We start from the raw sequence: 21952 nt of genomic DNA, 5'->3' as shown, positions 1-21952 counted from the left end.
TTTCTCATTTTGTCAGAATGTCCTACCTTGTAGTTGAACCACCACGTTTTGGTTTCTCCACAAATACAAATAGTTAATTTTAAAATAATAGTTAATTTTATGTAAACAATGTTATTAGTTATTGGTCCATCATCAGGGTTAATAGCACATATGACGCGATTGTTTACAAGAAACATAGTTGGCATCATGGTACAATGATTTCAAGGTAGGGCAGAACTACCATATGATTTAAATTTTTTTATTTTTCTGGCTTAATATGTCAACTTCATTTGCTTATGTGTGTGTCTTCTTTTCAATAATAAAAAATTGTTCAGAAAATATTCAAATTCGGGTGTTTTCAAAATGCTTATTGCAACGAATGCATCGACAAAATCTACAGTTTTTGTCGCGAAATAAACCATAAGAGATATATAGAACATGATATTAAAAAGAAATTTTGACCATTCATTCAGTTTTCGCGGTTTTAATTTATTTATTCAAAATCAATGCAACAAGTTGTTTGCTTTTTTATTGTTTTGATAGTAATTCTGACATTACAAGCCAAACAGGTAGACCTCTATACTTGCAATTTTTTCAAAGTTGACCTACCTTCTCTTCATTGTACCATGGTTGGCATTACTTTATTTACTAGAGTTGTATTTTTACGCAGAAGTAAAAATTAAATGAATGCGTAATTTAGTTAACATTTAAGGAAACAAGAAAGAACGGTGTGATAATTAATTTTTTTCCTGCTCACTTCTATGACACTAGTCCCTTCGTCCGTTAGTGAACATATGTTTGCACACACAATATTCCATATTCATAAACAGCTGTTATGTTGGGACAAAATTGTATTTCTAGAACCCTTTCGACCGAATTTTTCGATCTTCTATAACCCTTTAGCAATTGTTGTTTTTGCTTTGATTTCTGTCTTTATCACGATTTTTTGCTTTGTTTTTCATTCGGCATTCTTTGACAAGGGACACAAGGGACAAGCAAGCAGGTAAAAAATGGTAAAAGAAATAGAAATTGAAGAAAACACAAATTACCCGTGACACCTGAAAAGTTAATAGAAAATCGACAGATATATGGAGGACATTTAAATTTGTTACAAGCCAGAGGTCAATAAACATTTCCCAGAGTATTTGCATATCAAGGAAATTACAAATCTGCAATCTGTGGACACATTTGCACAACAAATCAGGAAAGATTTGAGGGAAGCATTCTCGCCCACCTCAAAAGCTTGTTTATTAGTCTCGTTTAATTTCGAATCAAGTGGCTGATGATTGCTCAATTGTCTCTGTGCTGGATCCTGTATCACCCAACAGCTGGAAGAATATCTTCATCCGTTTCATGAAACTTCAATAAACGTTGTGCCTGGCTTAACGCCACCACTTGGATTTTGAGAACTTTTTCTTCTTGAGATATTCGACCTAAAGTGGCTATAATTGGGAAAGCTGGTGACTGCGGAAATGGAATTAAATGATTACAATGGCTTCGAGGACCATTGTAAAGCAAATGAAATGGTAAGAGCAACTATAGATCGCAATGGAATATTAATTTTAATTACGTTTTATCATTTATTACAGGAGCTTCTTAAACGTAAATATATACACAAAGAGCCTCACAATAATATGGACCCCATCGATCACATGATGCAGCGCAAGGATCCGGAGTTTATGGATCATGTGAGTCATTAATTGTGTTATTAATCATGCACATTTTTTATTAATTTTTTTAAATTCATTCCTTTAGGCTGGCCTATTACCTCCAGATCATTTTATTATGGATTTAATGAATTTTCCAAAGGCAGTGGTGTCTAATGGTCCCCATAATGGTGCGGATGCACTTCCACCTGATTTACACTTTCACAATGCTCAGTTATTTCCTGTGGCCGCGGAAGATCATCATCACCACCATTCCAATGAACAACGTAAATCACCCACATTTCTGCCTTTAGACAGTGATTTTTTGATGCCCGTCACTAAGTCCTATACCACAGCCGATGGAGTGGGAAATGTGGAAGTTGGTGGCGACAAAGTTGTGCAAGAATTACTTTTAAATGGTACCGGTGTATCCATGGACGTAAGTCTTTTGAAAGGTATCACCAATAGATGTTTTGTTTATCTTTCAAATCGTCTTTTTCAGGATGGTTCCATTGTCGATGATGACTGTGACATATCACGTTTTGATTCACGCAAAGTGTTGCCCCACAAAAAACGTATATCCCGCAAATTGAAAATCAATCACTCGGATGTTGATGACCTACAATTGAATGTTCCTCTGGAGGAGCATAAATTACCTCAAATGGTGGTTAGCGGTGCAGTGCAACAATTTCGCTGTGAACTTTGTTGTCACGTTACTTGTTCACAATTGGATTTTTTCTCTCATCTTAAGCAGCACTATGAGCCATCAACGCCCGACAATATACTCGTAGCAATGAAAACTTCTCTCGATGCCTTGGGTCCGGAAAAAAGTGAGGCCGCCTCCAATCTTTGTACCATAGATAAAAAGGTAAATTATGTAGTTCCATTAGAAAAATTTGCCACGGATACACCTTGGGGTACTGCGTACATCCATGTAATTGTTTTCCTAAAGAAGTTCTGAGTTATGTGCTTCTAAAGTTCCGTTAGTATCTGTTATATATCCTGTGTTTGTAAGACCAAACAAGGCAATGCGGATATTATTGGTATTTGAAGCTCTAGTGCCCCTGATTATAATTACATTTAGAGAAGCGAATTAAAAAAAAAAAACGCACTAGCTTAACTTTTCTGGCCTTTGTTGGGAATTATGAATTTTCTCAAGAAAATTTTATATCGTAGTACTTAGGACTTGAGGTGTACCTGTGCTATTTTTAAAAGTATGTTTTCTTATGGATAGTAACATAGACAGCATCTATTTATGAATGAAATTTATGGAAGAACCTCGTTTAACCAATTAGGGTTTTAATAGGTCATTTGCGAGGCATGAATGTACATAGGGGCAGATAAAAACTCCACGATTTTCATATTATATTATAGTTAATATGTCAAAGTATATGTCTTCCATATAATGTATATTTCTTTGTAATTAATTAAAATCATTCACAAAATTTTTCCACTTATTTTCAGACTGATGGACTTGATCAAGTCTTCCAAGATGTGCACTTTCCATTTGAGAATTTCACACAAACCGATACAGTTGTTGATACCGATCGTAGGGTGGTGGTTGATATGAATATGCAGACGCATGTTGAACGTGTCGTCGATATGAAAGTGGTCTACAACACCACATATGATAATCACCCAACCCAAACATTGCAACAACAACAACATCAGCATCATCATCAACAACAACAACAACAACAACAGCACCACCATCAGTCACAGGTGCAAGTAATACAACAGCAACCTCAAACACATCAGCAGCCTTCACAAAACCTAGTGAATTCCGAAGAATTCAGTGATCCGGAAGATATGCTGGAGGGCATTAGGGATAAGGTACTCATTGAGGACACCTGCGATGCAATGGATTTAATGGCACCAAACTCAAATGGCGTGCGGCCACATTGGTATGTTGTCATATACATATGCGCTCTTCAGTTTTCTCATAAATACTTACCCCTTTTTCGTGTAGGTTCAATAATAACTGCTTCAATGGCATTGACACTAAGGGCAAACCTTTCTGTGATGTATTGTTTTCGGGGCAATTTGCTCCCATGTTGAATTCGGAACCAACAACGGTGGTGCCACAAGATAATCATCATATGGGAGTGGTGGTGGGGAAACTAATGCCAAAAGATTTGCTGGAGCCTACACAACAGGTTCTACATAATCCAACCGATTTAAGATTACAATTTCCCGAGACCAATGATGGTATGAACAGAAGTCATGAAACACCAGCACCACAGCCTTCAATTCCAGTAGTGCCGCCGCCGCAGCAATTAGCAATACCCCCACCACAGCAACAACAACAACCGCATATCCCTCACCATACACTTGGCAATAATATTGACCTGATACAATCTCAACACATAAAAATTGAAAATAATAATGCCGATATTCCACCTGCCTACCAAAGGGAAAATATCCAACTAGTGACTCATAATGTGATCGATGATCAGGATTATGATAACGGTAACAGTGATGATTTTCGATCTCTTTCACCTAATTCGAATAATGAAAACGAGCATCAAGCCAAGGGGGAGGGTGAGGAGGAAACTGATGATGGCAGCGAATTTGTGGCTGAAGGCAATGGCGAAGATGAGGATGGAGAAAGTGCAGAAGATGGTACAACTAAACGAAAACGTTATGTTTGCAATAAATGTCAACGGGTTTTTAACTCTTGTAATGCCCTCAAATATCATCATCGTACCCACTCGGGGTTGAGGCCCCATCAATGTGATATCTGTGGCAAATCATTTTTCGCTGTTGGGGCCCTAAAGGCCCATACTCGAACCCACACCGGTGACAAGCCATTCGAGTGTGAACACTGTAATCGAAAATTTCGACAATGGGGTGATCTCAAATACCATACCATATCGATACATAGCAATTTAAAGAATCATCAGTGTGAATTTTGCGGGAAGTCGTTTTCAAGAAAATATTCGTTGGTGGTGCATTTGCGTATTCACACCAGCGAGCGTAATTACAAGTGTGAATTTTGTACAAAAAGTTTTCGGGCATCAACATATTTACAAAATCATCGTAAAATTCATACAGGTAGGTTTGAGAAATTAATTAAAATTAAATTTTTTGTTGAATGTTGATTTTTCTTTTTTTTCTCAGGTGAAAAACCCTATGAGTGCGACATTTGTTCGAAAAAGTTCCGGGTTTATGGTGATTTACGACGCCATCTGCGCGTCCATGAACGCAATCAAAAGCAGAAAGAAAATGCTGTTGCAAAAGAATTGAATACTCCAGCGGCGCCTAACAAGACTATTATTACATCGCCTCCCACCACATAGTCATTTTCAGTTAACCATTTTAATTTTATTTTTTATTTTTATAGTTTTATTTTACATAGTTATGTATGTATGTTGTAGAAGTTTTTAATGTAGTATTAGCCTAAATCAACGCAACTAGGCCACTCATAATTGTATGATTTTATCATTAGTAGTGTAAGATGAGATAAAATTTTATATTTTATAAAGAAACTAAATAAATAATATTTATTTTTAGCATAATTTCGGAGACAAATTTTAAAGGGGATATTTTTTTTGAAATTGTTGAAAATAATTGTTTGAATTTTCCTCAAATCTGTGAGCATCAAAGGCATTATGATAATTAAAAATTAAATATTTAAAGCATATTTTGGGGCGCAAAAATGTTATTATGGTTTACAACACTGGCTAATTATCTATTCCAGCCATAGACTAATAAGTATACAAACGAAGGATTGCTCTCACAGTTTATCTTGGAAAAAATTCGCATCAGCAAATGTCGTCTATGTCGTTTCAGGAGTATGACTGAGAATACTGAAGTCACTCAAATCTAGAATATTAAAAAAAATTAACAGCAACAAGTAAACAAGTAAAAAAACAAAAATCAAAAATTCGGCCGAACCGAGGTTTTAATACCCTCACCCATTGGGTAAGGAAAACATTTTTATATAAAAGCATCTGAATTCAAACGTGTTTAATTAAAAATGCTAGTAAGACAGTCTGGATAATGCTGTTAAATTTGTTAAAGAGAAAAAGGCCATAAAGTGGGTGAGCCCGTTATATGGGGGTCATACTAAAACGGGAACCTCAATAGACTATTTTATAATTCAAGGTTTGTTATCTACCAAATCTTCTTAAATACCAAATTTGAAATAGTTTAGTGGGTATTATCAAAATATTAAAAATATTATCAAAATACCGAATATCGGTGGGTATCGCAATATGTGCGCTTTGCGAAAACGTGGTCCTAAATATTCGATGTTCTGCCACCGGAACTAGTATGCATTATGGCCAACAAATACCAATTTTTAGACAAATCGGTAAAATGAGCAAAAATCCTCAAAATACCGAATATCGGGAGGTAACCCATTCTGACCTACAAATACACTTTTTGGACAAATCCGTGAAAAAATGTGGCGAAAATCATCAGAATACCGAATATCGGGAGGTACCGTTATAAGGCGGCTATACCAAAACGTGGACCGATATATCTTATGTTCAATACCAATAATCCTAGACACAATACAAATTGTTCTGGAAAATTTTGAAGCTCTACGTCAAAAAATGTGGGCTGTATAGTGATTCGTCATACAGACAGAGAGACGGACATCGTTAAATCGACGTAGAATTTTGTGCTGATCAGGAATATATATACTTTATGGGGTCTACGGCGATTATTTAGGTTATATTTCAAACTGGAGGGTATAAACATAGTCCAATATTACATCTGGGTGTCTGACTACATGATGGCATCAAAAAATATCCCATCCCAAAAAATGTCTCAATCGACATGGTGAATACACAAAAGTGTGCTGAGAAACATCTGGATACAAAAAAAAAACAAAATCCCCATTTCGATATTCATTTTTTCATTCATTAGTCTATGACCCAGCGTCATTTATTGTCTCACCAAGTTCTAAAAATAGTTTTTTTTCTCACAACTTAAAATTTTTTAGGGACATTTACACGATATTGTTGCCTTAGGAAAGGTGGAAAATATTTGAAAAAAAAAAACGAAAATTTAGTTTAAAATACATTTTTTTTATTTAACCTGAAATGTGTTTTAAATGCGGGTTCATAATAACTATCAGAAGTTTGAATCTTTTGAGCTGTATTAGTTTTCTGACTAAACTTACTCAAACTTAATAGATCTTCAAAGATGGAAATCAAAAACTATTCTGCTGTCAGGAATAATTTCCATCAATAGATGGCGTTGTGGACATACTTTGAATCAGTGTTGTAAAACTGATCATTTTTGAACATATTCCTTCGGTTTTTAATTTTATCTAGCGTGTTTGAAGACATTTTATTAAATATTAGAAAAAAATTTTATCCTTTCTACAAATAAATAAAACAACTGTTTTTTTTTTTTTTTTGGATTTTTTTCGCTATTGCAGAGCTTCCTTTATTATTTGCACTTGTACTTAATTATATGTACAATGTAGATGAGAGTTTCCTTTTTGTTTTTCTTTTTTTATTTCAAATATTATTTTTTTTCTTCTTTTGTTTTTTTTCCTTTGTTTCACACATTATTTTTTGTTTGTTTTACAATTATTATAATTTATTATTATTTTTTATATATAATTTTTTGTTTGTTTTCTGTTTTTTTTCGCTTCTCATCATCCTTGTTTTATTTGTTTTGTTTTTCTTTTGTTAAGACTTAAAATCTACGTTTTAAACTTGTTGTTGGTTTCGTCTTTGTTTTTTAAATTTTTGTTGATTTTTTTATTATTTTTTTGTTAATTCAGTCAATGAAATTCAATGTTTTGTTGTTGTTGTTTTGTGGGCGTTTCATGTGTTTTTGTATTTTTGGTGTGTGGATGAAGAAAATGGGTTTTTGGTTGCCTGTTTTGTAGTTGTTTGTGGTGGTCAACTGAAATTTGAAAAAAATCGTTTTTTTCTGATTTTTCTTTTAAATATCTGTTTTATTAAAAATATCTTTTTTTTTTCTTATTAATTTGCAAATAATTATGCCTGGTTATTGTTAGAATATTGTTAGGTTAGGGGGGTTCTGCTGCTGCTGCTGACATATGGGATAATGTAATAATGTATAATAGTTTTTTGTGGTTGTTTTGGGATTTTCTTTAATATAGAGAGTCCTTGGTTTTATTTGGATTTTGTTCCGTTACACTTAAATTTAAAAATGTTACAATGATATACTCGTACTCTGGTGAGGGGATTTGATTTGTTGTTGATGTTGTTGTTTTTTATTTTTTTTTTGTTTAATATTTCTTTGGGTTTGCAAAAGGTGGTGGGTCTATGTGTGGGATTTCTTTTTGTTCTGCTGGGAAATGGATTTGTGACAAAGGTTATTTTTCTTTTGGCAAGTAATTGATTTAAAAATGTCAAAAAATATTATCGAGCAATGGTACAGCACAGTGGGTTCAGAGTTCACTGAAATTGAAAACAGAATCTTCAAATTATTTTGAAGCAACAAGGTATAGATTCCTGGGTTTTTATAAAACCAGAAAAAGGGTTTCCGTTAAAAATCAGTAAAATGCTAAATTACTAAAGAAAAAAATTTAAGGATCATATTAATAAGTTGTTTCCATAAAAGTTTTAAGGTTAGCCCCTTATCAAAGGAATAAATATGTATAAAAAATTAAAGGAAAAAAAAAACAAAAAAATAATTTAAGTGTCTAGAAGAAATTTTAGTATTGATAAAATGGAAAATTAGATAGGATATAAAAACTCGGAACATAAATGGAGTTGGAGCCCTCTCCAATTTCTTAACGAAATTATGTCAAAACAAGTGAAGAAATAAGTGGAGGCTTCTGGAGCTCGACTGGAGTTGAAATTCTTATTTTTATCGGAAATACTTTAAGGGCTGGAAAAAATATAGAAATCGAGAGAACGGGACAGTTTTTCGTCCTAACCATTTTTTACTCAAATTTTATTAACATTTCGAAAAGAAATCAAAACCCGACAGCTTATATTTGTGAAATGTTTTATATTCTTTGGATGAAATGGTAACAATTCAAGCCATCAACATGCATCGATTTCAAGAATTTGACCCCAGAACTGCCGGGAGCCTATGATAATAATCAGCCGGATATTCAAGTCACTGAATACCAAAATAAAATCCAACGCTAACTTGAAGAATTGTGTACCGCTAACTTGCTTGAGGCGTCTCGAGGAAGGAAACAGCTTGTTGCAGTACTGGTAACCTATCTATGAGCATAATCAGCAGGATATTCAATATAAAAATAAAATCTAACGCTACCTTGAAGATTTGTGTACCGGGTCACTGCAATAAAAATATTGGCGAACGTGAGAGAAATAGCTAACTGTCTTCAGAACTTTGAATTTTAGTGGCCTCTTCTTTAAAAAAGGGACAAGGTGGTCTTGAATAACGAACCTCTAACTTGGAGTGTCTCGAGGAAGGAAACAATTGCTTTTAGGGGAGTTTTATTAGGGGCATTTTATGTGGACTCGGGAATATTAAGAGTTAAAGGCTGAAAATGGCTTCTCTGACCACTCGAATTTAGGGGAGTGCGTGACATTTTGCCATACATTAGCATTTTCTCCAGTCTTAAAAAGGGGTGTTAAATTACATGGCCATTCTAGGCTTAAAAGGGCGCTAGAATTAGGCCATCTCCCCTCAACCGGTTCCATCAGCTGTCGCCGATTTTATCGCCTGTTTGATCACCCTAAAAGCGACAGGGCAGAGTGAAGTGTATTATATACCTAAGGACTCTGCGAGAAGTCCCAACGAATTTCTCCAAGGCGGAATTTCATTCTCTCTAAACGATATAGAGGTCTTAACTCAGAGAAATTTTCTCTTAGGTCTTAATTGCTATGGCACTGGATCAATACCAAAACATCCTTTATTGTCCCGTTTTAGGGGCTTTAAGGCTGTTTGGAACTCTTTTGCTTTTCAAACCCCGTTTTGATGGAGTAATATAATTAAAATTATAATTAAAAAGTCCAAGATTTTTGTGAGGAGGAAAGTTAAAATCTTTCCCCACAAAAATAGAAAAACTATGTCTGGGGTATGTCTTTCAACCTTTTTTCTTTAAATCCAAGATTTTTTAAAAGATGCTTGAAGTTTTTCTTTAAAAAATCCACGATTTTTGCACAGAAGTTATATTGCTAAAAAACTTCTTAAAAAGTCCACGATTTTCGGTGAGGAGGCAAGGTAAACCCTTTTCCCCACGAAAAAACCACATGTCTGGTCGGGATGTCTTTCATTTTTTTGACTAAAAATCCAAAATTTTTATTCAGAAGATACTTGAAGATTTTGCTTAAAACATTGACGATTTTTGCTCAGAAGATATATTTATCTGATATATTTGTACCCGGCATTGCATATTTGAAACAAGATAAACGGCTTCGTAAGTAAGTCAGCTAAATTGTCGCATTTGTTTATTTTTTGTTTCTTCCTTTTTGACAGATTCCAGGCAGAAAACTTGTCAGACTGTGGACTGAATTCTCCTCCTGTTCCACTTTATTAAATTTTTATAAATCAAATAATAATATACGGCTTTTGGATACCACTGTGCTTTACTCATGTAATTTGCAAATAATTCTAATTTAGGGGTTTAAAGGATTGTTGCCCAGAGTTATTGTTTTTATTTTTATGCCAAAAAAAGTTAACACAAGAGATAAAAAACTATAACCAATTTGATATAAGAGGGCTTTGGATTATTGTGTTATATTGTTTATATTTTCCTGTTAATAAATATAAATATTGTAAAGCTAATTGAAATACAGAACCGATAATTCAATGGGAGGAGGTATGGGAAAATGGGAATCTTGTTTGGTTTTAGAAAATATTAAAAGAACTCAATTGTTTCGTCTCTTTTCTTTTAATACAAATTAAAATTACATTGATTTTCTTGTGTGTTTGTTGTTTTTTTTTTTCATTCATTCTTTGTTTTTCCTTTATTGAATATTTATTTATTTCGATTTGTTTGTTTGTTTTTTTATTTTGTTTTCACAAATATTTACAACTACTTAAAATTTAAATATAATTTGTTATTTGTTTTTAATTCTTCCTCATAATTTTTTTCGGAGGGAATGGGCTGAGTCTTATGGCCCTCACCCTCCTTTTTCATCTTCAGTTTCTGGCATATTTATCATTTGTAATTTTTTTTGTTCATCAGCATGACACCACAGACTTTTTTGGTTTAGTGTGTTGTTTTTTTTTAAGTTTTGTTCTATAGAGGAGCAGGACAATTAAATATATTCTTTGGGGGAGTTGGTAAGGTTTTTTTACACTAACTGAATAGTTATGGATTGTCAGGATCCAATATAGGGAATAATGATACACATTTTGACAAATATTATAAAATTGTATTTTGACTTCAAAGGGTTCACATAAACATCTATTTCTGGCTCTGTTCCAGAACCTGTAAGAAACTATTATTTTTACATGTTTTTTCGATATCACAAAGGAATAATCGGCTGTCGCGGCAACATTTTAACATTCTTGCAGGTTTTGGAAAAGAGCATATTCTTAAATAATAATTACCCGATTAAGCAGGTAACATATTTTTTTGTCCTGGGTGGACACAATTAAAAAAAATAGACTTTAAGGGTAGAAAATAAATGTTCTTTTTGGTTTTGGATACCCTGCAATGCCCTTTAAGACTATTCAGCCAATGTTGTAAAAAATAAAAATTATTTTAAAACTGAAACTCTTGTGGCTCCTCTTGTTTTTTTTTTCTTTCAGGGATGGTCAAAAACATAAAGAGGACAAAATAGGATTTGTGTGTGTGTGAGTGTAAGTGTTTGGTTATTGATGATGATTTTGGATTTGGTTTATAATGATGATATTGTTGTATTTGTAATTATTTTTTTTTTTTGTTTTGTTTCTTATTTATTTTTTGAATATGGGTGGTGGTGGTCGGTATGTGAAATATATGTTTATTGTTATTGATTATATTTTGGTTTTTTTGTTGTTGTTGTTATTATTGTTATTCTGTTTTTTTATATAATGGTGAAAAAATATGTTTTTTGTTTTGTTATTTTAGTTTGTTGTTGTTGTTGGTATGAGTTATTTTATTTTTCTTCTTCTGTGTAAAAACAAATTTGTTGTTGTTGTCGTATTGTATGTTACTTTTGTTTTAGTATTTATTTTTGTTTTTAAATATTTTTATTTTATTTGTTTTGCATAATTTATTATTGATTTCATTTGTTGTTGTTATTATTGTTGTTGTAATTATGGTTTGTTTTGCATTCCTTGTTCCGTTAAATATCGGTTGGTTGGTTGGTTTTGGTTGTCGACTGTCTTCTCTAGAGTTTTGTTGGTTGATTTTGTTTTGTTTTTTTTTTTCTTTTTTTGTATTTAAATAATGATTTGTTTTCCATTTTTTATATTCATTCTTCCTTACTTCCTTCCTCATATCAGTTTTTATTTTCTGTATTGTTTTTTATAAAATTATTTGTTATTTTTATTTGTTGTTGTTTTTTTATGAATAGAGGTGTTTGGTTTTTTTATTTCTTACTTCATCTTGCTTCCTGCCTTCTTCCTTCATTCCTTATGCTTGCTTTCTTAAGTAAAAATGTGTTTTTTTTTTGTTGTTTTTTTTCTTTGTTTTATTTTAAAATGTTTCATTTTGAAAATATTTCATTCTTTTCGTTATTGGATTCGGTTTCCATATTTGTTTCCATTGTATGTATGTATGTTTTTTGTTTTGTTTTGGTTATCGGTTTAGATTTTGAATTTGTTTTATTGTTGCAGTTATAGTTGGCCAGTTCTGTTCAGTTGTATGTATTCTTTTTCTTTTTTTGGATGATTTTTGAATGCAAAGTGAATGTGGGGGAGCGTAATTTATGTGTATTTCCAGTGTCTTATGCAATTACTATTATCATTTACAAGTTATGTAGCATTAACCGAACTCATTCCGATGAAACACTATTCGAAAAAAAATATTGGAAAGGGGAAATTCTAAAAGAAAAACAGAATCAATTTTTATTTCGATTGTAGGACGATACTTTGTGATAAGCTTAAAGAATCCCGATGAACTTTAAAAGCAAGAAAATTAATCTTAGGCCAATATTACAGGCAGGACTATTCTACGATACAATAGAAGAAAAGAAAACAGGGGTGGGGTGTGAGGTTGTTATAAAGTTGATATGTGAGCTGGCTGCTGGTTGGATTATATCAATTTTTTTACAAACCAACCTCGGGAACCTTTTTTCTAAATACTACAATTACTTATAGTTTTTGGTGATTGTCCAACAATTGTTACCATATGATTACGATTAACACAGAATCTATAGGGCGCGTCGAACGCGAACGATACCCTTGTGGGAAAAATGGACATAAAGGAACTGTGAATCCATATTGATAACTCCTTGGGAAAGGCAGTTTCCAACTGACTGGCTTTTAGGATAACTATAACTGAAGCCCAAATAGAAGTGGTATCTGGTGGGTTAGAGATCTTGAGAGTAACACTACAAGCCCTGCGACCACATATATGTTGACCGACAAACTTCCCCTGAACAGGATGTTGTGGATAAAACATTGAGAGAAATTTCTGATTGCGGAAAGAACTAGTGGGAAGATTTCTCTCAAAGGTCTATCTGCTTTTGTGCTGATGTTTTTAAAATGGATGAAGGCTCTAGAGCAGGCCTCAACGGCTCTAACCTCCACATACAAAACTCATACAAATGAAGAGTTTTTTCAGGCTGAAATTCTCGCAATGAAGCAAGCTGCAGGATGTACATATCTAGATTGACAAGAAGTTATCAGTGCACTCCAGAGCTATGCATGAGCCTCTTAGAGATATGTGACACCATTAAGCTTTGTTCGAATCCCGGTCACAGTCACATTGCAGGTAAGGGAATGGCTGATTATTGAACTAGCTAGGGATGACTCACTAGAAGCTTGATCCACGGGTCGAAGAAAATAATTTTATGGCTGAAATTCTCGCAACAAGGAAATCAAGAAGGTAGTATTGCAGTACCGCACTCAAAAAAACACCTCCAACTCCAGAACATTGATTTTAGTGACTCAATTATACTTTTTTGGTCCCCGCCAACAGCCACATTGAAGGAAATTAAATCACTGATGAACCAGCTAGGGGTGACATACCAGTCGCATGATCCGGCGGTCTAAAATAAGAGTTTTCAGTCTGAAATTCTTGCTACAAGGTAGTTTTGCAGAAACTGTTACTCACTCAAGCACCATAAAATCCAGATCTATTCGTGAGACTTTTAGAGATACGTGACACAATTAAGTTTTAATGGGTCCCCAGACACAGTCGCATTGCAGAAAATGAAATGACTCATGAACTGGCTAGGTTGGCTCACAGTCACTTGATCCACCTCTCGAAGAGAAAAGTCTTCAGGCTAAAAATCATGCAACAAGGTAGTATTGTAGGATCCGCTACAATGTATGCAAAAGTCGAGGGGTTCTAAATGTACTCAAGTATAGCACCACAAAATCCAGAGCTATTCATGAAATTTTTAGAGATACGTGACACAATTTAGGATCCCCATACACAATCGCATTGCAGAGAATAAAATGACTCATGAACTGGCTAGGGTGGCTCACAGACACTTGATCTACCTCTAGAAGAGAAGAGTTTTCAGGCTGAAATTTCCGCAACAAGGAAAGCGAGAAGTTAGAGAGAAGAAGGCAAGAAGGTAGTACTGCACAGGACGTGTTACTATATACTAGCAAGGGTTGCTTTACAATACAACAGTCGAAGAGAACGTCAAATCGAAGATAAACTGCAGTCTGAAAAATGTCCTTTTGGGTCACGTGAAAGGTTTTAATCGTTTTCGAAGAATAAGTTTCAACTTTTTTCATTTTCATAAAATTGAAGCTTACATCGACTAAAGTTTGCATTCGAATAGTGTTTCATCTTGGTCATTGTCTTATGGGAAGTTCTTAAAACATTGAAACGTTTTGTACGCACAAACAAACATAAAAAAATCATTATTAAAATATAATATTATAAATTGAGATCAAATTGTGTTATTTGTTAAATGTTACTTAAAACAAACAAAGGCAATAAAATGTTATTTCAAAATCTCTTGGAGAATTTCACATCGAAAAATATCACAATTATTATTATTATAATAGCTTAAATCACATTTTGGCAATCAGATCAGCAGGATATTTTGTTGGAAATCGGTAAAAGACAAGATACATAAAGTGAGATTTCGAATGTGTTTTAAACTTAAAAAAAATCGACATCATTTAATTATACCAAACATATAGAGAAGGGCTTTTCTAGGCCACTGTTACCAATATTTCATAGTTCTGTGTTTTTAATATTTCCATATTCTGAGGATTTTATCTTCCCGGAAAGAATGTGTAAATTATAAAATGTTATAAACAAGACAACCCCGAAAGCTGTTAAATTCTTGGATTATTATTTACACATCATTTCACAGATGATATTCATAAATTCATAGCGTTATTAAAAATAGAAAAATACAAAAGAGAAATGAAACGTTTGCCATGTGAAACATTAGTAAAAAATTAACTATTCATATACATTTCATTAAATTATTTTAATTAATTATTAATATATATGTATTTTGAGTAGCTATGATATAAGGTTTGCAAAAAATAATTTACTGAAAAAAATTAAATGAAATAAATTCAATTTTCTTGACATTGAAAAGGGGATATTTATAAAATTTTCTTGTCCCGTCTAAATATTCCAACAAAATCTCCGAAAGTTTTCCATTCAAGTTTTTGCTTTCAAATCAAAAATTTGTCACATAGTAGTTGTAGATCACAGTGATTCGTTTATGCAACGTTCGTTTTGCTTTTGGAAATTCCCTTTTGTTTTTTAAATCAACATTTTAATGCCTTATTAGATGTAAGTGTATGTTTACACATATTAAAATTATTAGATTTGTAATTCATTTTATGCTTAAACATTGAAATAAGTATTACTTATTTTTAAACAATTCTTTAAAAAAATAACAATTAAAATTTCTTTTAGAGAAACAATTTTAAAGAGAATTCAAAGTGTTAAAGGATTTGCGAGAGATATGTGCAGTCGGGGCGGGGTTATAACGAAAATGTAATACAACCAATCATAATTTATAAGAGATCTTCGTTATAAACCCTATACGACTGTTCGTTAACGGAGCATCCAGTTTTTCCGGATTTCCTTATGTGTAGATACCCTAAGTTTTATACAAATTTAGGTTTGTAAAAATATGAACTAATATTATTTAGTAATATATTCCACATTAATGCAATGATCATCATCAATTTAACAACATAAAATCGAGGCATGATGCTAGACCAAGTATCTGGAACATTTTGAATTTTACCAATCATTGGTAATAATATCCAGTAAAACTGGAATGAATTTTGAAAAAGCCACTCTTTTAAAATACATGAATTGAGGTTATGCTACTTGCATTGGATCCTATTGTTGATTTGAATTGATATCAGTTATAAATGTGGACTTTCCTTCTAGCAGTTGTCAAACACCAACCTCTTCTGTGATTGCTCCAAAAAATGTTGCTGCTGCTGCTGGCGTTGTTGTTGTTGATGATGATGGTGGTGGTGGCAATGAAGACGGCGACGACGATGATGATGTTGTTGCATCCGTATGCATTTGCAGAATTTTAGGTACACATTCGCTTGCTGCTGTTGTGGTTTTTGCTATTGATATTTTATGGGTGGCCACAAATTGGGTTCCGGATGCTGCTGTTGCTCCTGCTGACGTTGTAGTATTGTAGAAATAGTAATAGTTGTGATTATAGTTGTTGTAGTTGGTATCCGGTACTATTGTTGTTGCTATCTCAGTATTATTGATATTAGCATGAAAAGTAGAAGAAGAAGACATTCTCCCGCTTGACATTGTTTGTTGTTGCTGCTGATAGTAATGCTGGTGGTAGTTGTTGTTATTGTTATTATTATTGTGGTTGTGATGATGATGATTGTGTTGGTGGTGGTGATGGTGGCGACGATGATGATAGTGATAGTTTTTGTTGTTACTGCTGCTGCTGCTGTTGTTGTGGTTGTTGCTGTTTTGAAATTTTGTCTTTGATTTGGCGCTACATTACAAACTAACCTGCTGCATTTTATCAAAATCTAAACATGGCCTGTGCGGTCTCTGCAGCCGCTGTGAATTGTGTGGTGTGCGCATGGGTCGGCGTCTAGGTGATATTGCACAATGGAAGAGTTTCGCCGGTGGACTAACCGACCGTACCTCAACATCGAGACCAGTCGTGGAGGCAGGACTACTGCGCGAACTATTAAAATGAAAATTATGCTTGGCTTGAGGTTGATAAATGTGATGACTGCTGGTCGAACCGCTCATTTTCATTTTGATAATGCTGCTGCTACCCTCATTGTTTTCGGCATTCTCCTCCTCGGTGCCCATGGCACAATTAGCCGAGGACGAGTCGCCATTGTTGCCAACGGCTGATCCACCGTTTTCATCATTAACACTATTATCACATAACTTAATATTTTCAATGCCGCAACGTGCCTCCTGCAGTATGAGTGGCGTTGTCGAACGATACATGTGGCTACGGTTCGGCTTGAAAGCCTCCAAAGGCGGTGATGTGCGAAAGTTGACAGGCGTTAAAATCGGTTCCAAGAAATTTCGTAACTAAGGAAGAGAAAACTGGAGATTAATACGTGATACAAAAAATGACCTCCATTTACTTACATCATCATCGGAACTGTGTGCCAGTGATCGTTTACGATTCTCTACTAATGTTGAACTGGACCTTTTCAAGGCCGCTGCTTCTCCCTGCAACTCATCGGGATCCAGTGATGAAGTCCCACGTTCTGATATCAGCGACGATGTGCCACGCACTGTCAACACATTGCTGGCGGCATGCGCCGCCTCAGCAGCCGCTACAGACGAGGGTCCATTGATAACTTCAAGTTCTTCTTCGGAACTGTGCTGATCGTACTGAAGGTGGGATTTACACATCATCGCAGAAGATTCTGATGAACAAATTGTATCGGTCGGAGAGTTTGCATCGGTGCAGGAACTAAAACCTAAGAATAAAAATAAAATCGATTAGTGAAATTATTAAGGAATCGGAGATTTATCAATGCAGAGGTTTGAGATAAGGAGATATATTGAAAAATTGAAAACAAATGCCGGAATATACTAGGGAAATTCCTCTGGTCTCTAATCAGACAGGCAATTTTATGAAAAAGAAGCGCGAGTTTAATGAAATGTAGTAAATTATAACCATTATAGAGCAACTTCGAAAACGTATTTTGTTCTCAGAAATATATATAAAGAATACGCGATTTTGGTTTCCAGAAAGCGCCAATAATACGAAAGAGATACATACTAAGTTAGTAAAGTAAATTTCTAAAAATAAAGGACATTTTGATATCCAATGTAAAAAGTTTTCTATGTACAGATAATATAGAAGACGTTGTTATAATTAAAATCAGACCGGCAAAGTTTACGGAAAAGAAAGTTCAGTTTTATATGTAAAATTTATTATAAATTCATTGTCCGCTGCAAAAACATGTTTTTTCGTCTAAATTGCTCAGTTATTTCTGATTTAGAAGAACCATCTCTCCGATATTTTATAATTCCTGTCGGAACTGAGATCAAACCTGTACCTCGTTATGGTCCGTTATGAAGACGTGTAAGGGGTTACTGCCACAGTGTAAGAGTATGACCTGACCTGACGAAACTAGCATTTTTAAAGTTCAAGCAATGTCCCCATTATCGTGCCTATTAACAGGGCAGACTAATTTTTAATATCTGAAAAGCAACACTTTAAAAAGGATCAGTCGGTTTTGCCGTAAGATGTATACCTTCATCAAAGATCCGATTATTGTGATTAGTCAAATTGTTGACTCTATTTGGAGTAGGTTCCGAAGGACTATTTTCGGTCCTGACTAAATATGATATTAACATTGCGACGTGCCAGGTTAAGGCTATATCGACTACTTCTTTCACTTTATATGAGATATGTTGTAATTTTAAGAAAATTTTACGATGTGCGTAATTTACCAGTTACAGTCGACCGAGGTATTCGATTTTGTAATTCATCTAATACAGATAAAAATATTGGTATGGGCAAAATTACAAGAAAATCTAACATTTATATCCAATTTTATGCGAAATCATAAATTCCCATAAATTCTATATTCATATCAGATTTCTGGTTGGGAGAAATATTTGGATATAGCAAGTTGTAAAGAATCGCTGATTTGTTTCCCAAGTTATGATAAATAAAAGTATTGAAAATTGTGACCTTTTGTCGGTCTTATCTTCACAACAGATATTTTGTTGGCAAAAATGTTTGTATGTGTGACATTTGAAGAATATTAGACGCTTATTTCGTTTTCAATGAGCGTTTTGTTTTAAAAAATCTTGAACCCTTTGTGGGGGAGGTACCAGAAGGAGTGGTCCGATGTATCCCATCTTCACAGCAGATCTTGTGTTAGTAGAAATAATGGAATGTGTGAATGTGAAGAGAACCGGAAGCTTATTTCGGATTTAATAATCATTTTGGTTATTCGAAGCTTTGACTCTTTGTGAGGGAGGTACCATAAGGAATGGTCCGATCCATACCATCTTTACAACATATCTTGTGTTTAGGGAAATGTTGCGATGTGCAAAGACAGAACGGAATCAGAGGTTATGACCTTATGAGCTTCATAGATACCAGAAGGAGTAGACATATATATTCCATTTTCACACCCGACCTTGGGATAATAAAAATATTGTGATGTATGTAATTTGAATTTGAATTCGGAATGGTACATCAGATTTTTGAGTTATAATTATTCAAAATTTTGACCCCTTGTGGGGGAGGTACTTAACCCTCTGCAACTGACGTGGTCTAATTGTAACAATGTGACTGACATGGGGTCTAGCAGACCTCATTTTTAAACCGATTTCCCATTCTCAAATTTTTGACTGGCGCCTTCTTGGCCTTATTTAACTACAACAGTAAACGATTGCTCTTTTCACACTGAGCGACGTAGGAGCATGAATAGAAAAGGTAACGAGAGCGTAGAGATCGTAACTTGTTATTTTACAAAGTTACGAACGATTGTTCTCTTTGCGGGGTCTGTCAGACCATACGTCAGTTGCAGAGGGTTAATTGAGTGGACCAAATCGGATACTCCCTTCAAGAGTTGTCGAGCGCACCAAGCAGTCAGATAAACAGACAGACGGCGGACATCGCTAGATCGACTCCAAATGTCCTGAAACAGATTTGATCCAAAGAGATCTAGGGTATATACCCATTATTTTGATGACGTTTGGCCGTATCAAATGATATATACCATCTCTAGCCATATGGTTGAGGGTAGGTCAACACGGAATCTCATTGGCAATGGGATGGGTCAAGAGAAGATTATTTAAACAAAGTCCTCAACTTATCATTAGCCATCCAAATAGCTATGGATAATAGACAAATGAATAGCGCCTAAATCTAAGCGAGAGTGTCAAAAATGTGGCTCATTCAGGCCGTATTCACTTTTGTCGCTATTAGTAAAGATCCTTGTGACATAACTCCTGACCAGTTTTAAAGAGTGATTTTTTGCGGGGCTATGTTAAAACTCATGTCTATAAAGACGAGCCCACTTCAAGTGACATTGAAGCATTTATTCGTAAGATACCGGCCAAAATATTTGAAAGGGTATGGCAAACTTGGACTAAGCGCATGGACCACTTGAGCCGCAGTCACGGTCAGTTGAAAGAAATAATATTAAAAAAAAAACTAATTAAACGGACCGTACTTTTTTAATCACCTTCAAATCTCTTTTTCAAAATTTAGCCCGTTGTGGGAAGGAATCAGAAGGGATGGTCTGTGCTACCCTATCTCCTTGCCAGATCTAGAGTTAAGGAATATTGGGATGTGCAAAATGTTAAGACAATCAGATCTTATTTCAAATTTTAGAGTTATGATTATTGAAAATGTTAAGCCTTTCTGTGGGAGATACTAGAAGGAGAGGGCCGATATTGTCCATTTTCGTACCTGATGCAAATTTTAGGATTTGAAGAATACTGGGTATAAGAATACTGGGTAAGTGGCACAAATGAATGACACTCTCTCGGTGAAATATTTCACCCGACGACGTCGAAGTGTAAGTGGCACAAATGAATGCCTAAATTCAAGATTTGTGGGAATATAGCTGAGTTCTCCTCAAAAATAATCTCTATCACTCTCGATACTGCTCCGCTATCACGGAGTCAGAGCCCTTTAAGGGACAACTCTCTTGCCAAATTTATCATCACACCAAAAGACAGTCTTGGTGTTCTTTACTATGATCAATAATAATCAGCTAAACCCCCTCTTGTCCCTCGTTATACAAAGCCCGAGGTTTTGGATACTGTAACCAATGAGAGACTTTAAACAGGAGATTGTTTTGTTTACATCTCGTCCCTAAAGAACAATGGGCCGGGTTATTAGCCCTGCATCCAATACCTCCTCAAGAAGATACGAATATGTTGATTGTTAAATTGAAGTTGTTTTGGAAAGTTAATTATGTATGAAGGATCTATTAATAGTCTTCTTTAGATCTGTATACGTATAGAAACCCCAAAGAAGACTCTTAGCATATAGAAGCCTTTAAGATGGTCAAATCCATATTTTGAAGGAATTGAAGTTTCTTCAAGTTCGGAAACATAAAATCGTAGTAAAAAAACACCGGCTATGACTACTGCATTCATACTTACTAGTTTCCATATCCAACTCTAAGTGTTGTTGATGATGTTTTGTATCCACATCTAAGATGTCGCCATCAGATTCAGTACCCGAGTCATTTGATTCGCCCTGCAAGAGAATGGAGAAAAGAACTTTGGTTAATAACGGAAATTATGAATTGAAGCAAATTCAAAAATTATGATAAAGGTGAGTTCGGGGGGAGGACGTATCGGAAAGGTATTAAACTGTTCATAAAACACAACCTTTTTCTTGAAAAAATTCTTGGCCGATTTATACGAGGAAGAGTACGACAAGATGGTGGAAGTGGACGACGACTCCTGGTGTTGTTGTTGTGACGAAATTAGTTGCGGGTCCTGATGCTGTCGTTGCTTAAGATAATACTGCTGCTGTTTGTGTTTGACAAACTTTATCATTATTGGCCAACGTCAAGGAAAATTTGATAAATAAATGGAATTTTTAGGTTTCCGGTTAGTGAGAGAGTGAGACAAACCTGTTTTGTTGTTGTTTTTTAGGAATATTTTTGATTTAGTTTTTGGATTAATAAATTTAATAATCGCCGGAATTTTTCCAAAAGCAAATTCTGTATTTTTTTCCTTAAATACACATCCTAGAAAAAGCCAGACACTTTTGTCTATGACAATTTCTTGTATCTCTATTTCGGCTTTTTCGCTTTTGCTGCTGCTGCTTCTTCTTCTTGTTTGTCGTCGTCGTTTTTTGGTTGATAGGTTGGTTGGTTGGCTGGCT

At 34.5% G+C, this 21952-nt stretch overlaps 2 protein-coding genes across 2 annotated transcripts; one reads left to right on the top strand and one right to left on the bottom strand.

Moving 5' to 3' along the window:
* Positions 1-878: 878 nt before the first annotated feature.
* Positions 879-5119, top strand: LOC131801969 (uncharacterized). Its single transcript, XM_059121141.1, has 7 exons — positions 879-1505; positions 1569-1667; positions 1735-2064; positions 2128-2493; positions 3090-3529; positions 3595-4679; positions 4746-5119. Exons 1-7 carry the CDS (start codon positions 1452-1454, stop codon positions 4922-4924), a joined length of 2553 nt encoding a protein of 850 aa, XP_058977124.1. The 5' UTR covers positions 879-1451; the 3' UTR covers positions 4925-5119.
* Positions 5120-7248: 2129 nt separating this feature from the next.
* On the bottom strand, positions 7249-21729 carry LOC101892856 (uncharacterized). Its single transcript, XM_011294657.3, has 4 exons — positions 21451-21729; positions 21220-21316; positions 17221-17558; positions 7249-17160 (listed from the first exon to the last, which is right to left on the bottom strand). The coding sequence occupies exons 1-4, from the start codon at positions 21619-21621 to the stop codon at positions 16606-16608; spliced, it is 1161 nt and encodes a 386-aa protein (XP_011292959.2). The 5' UTR covers positions 21622-21729; the 3' UTR covers positions 7249-16605.
* Between the last annotated feature and the right edge of the window lie 223 nt (positions 21730-21952).

This window comes from Musca domestica, unplaced genomic scaffold, assembly GCF_030504385.1.
Source record: "Musca domestica strain aabys unplaced genomic scaffold, Musca_domestica.polishedcontigs.V.1.1 19, whole genome shotgun sequence".
NCBI classification, from domain to species: domain Eukaryota; kingdom Metazoa; phylum Arthropoda; class Insecta; order Diptera; family Muscidae; genus Musca; species Musca domestica.
This window is presented reverse-complemented; position numbering and strand designations above follow the sequence as displayed.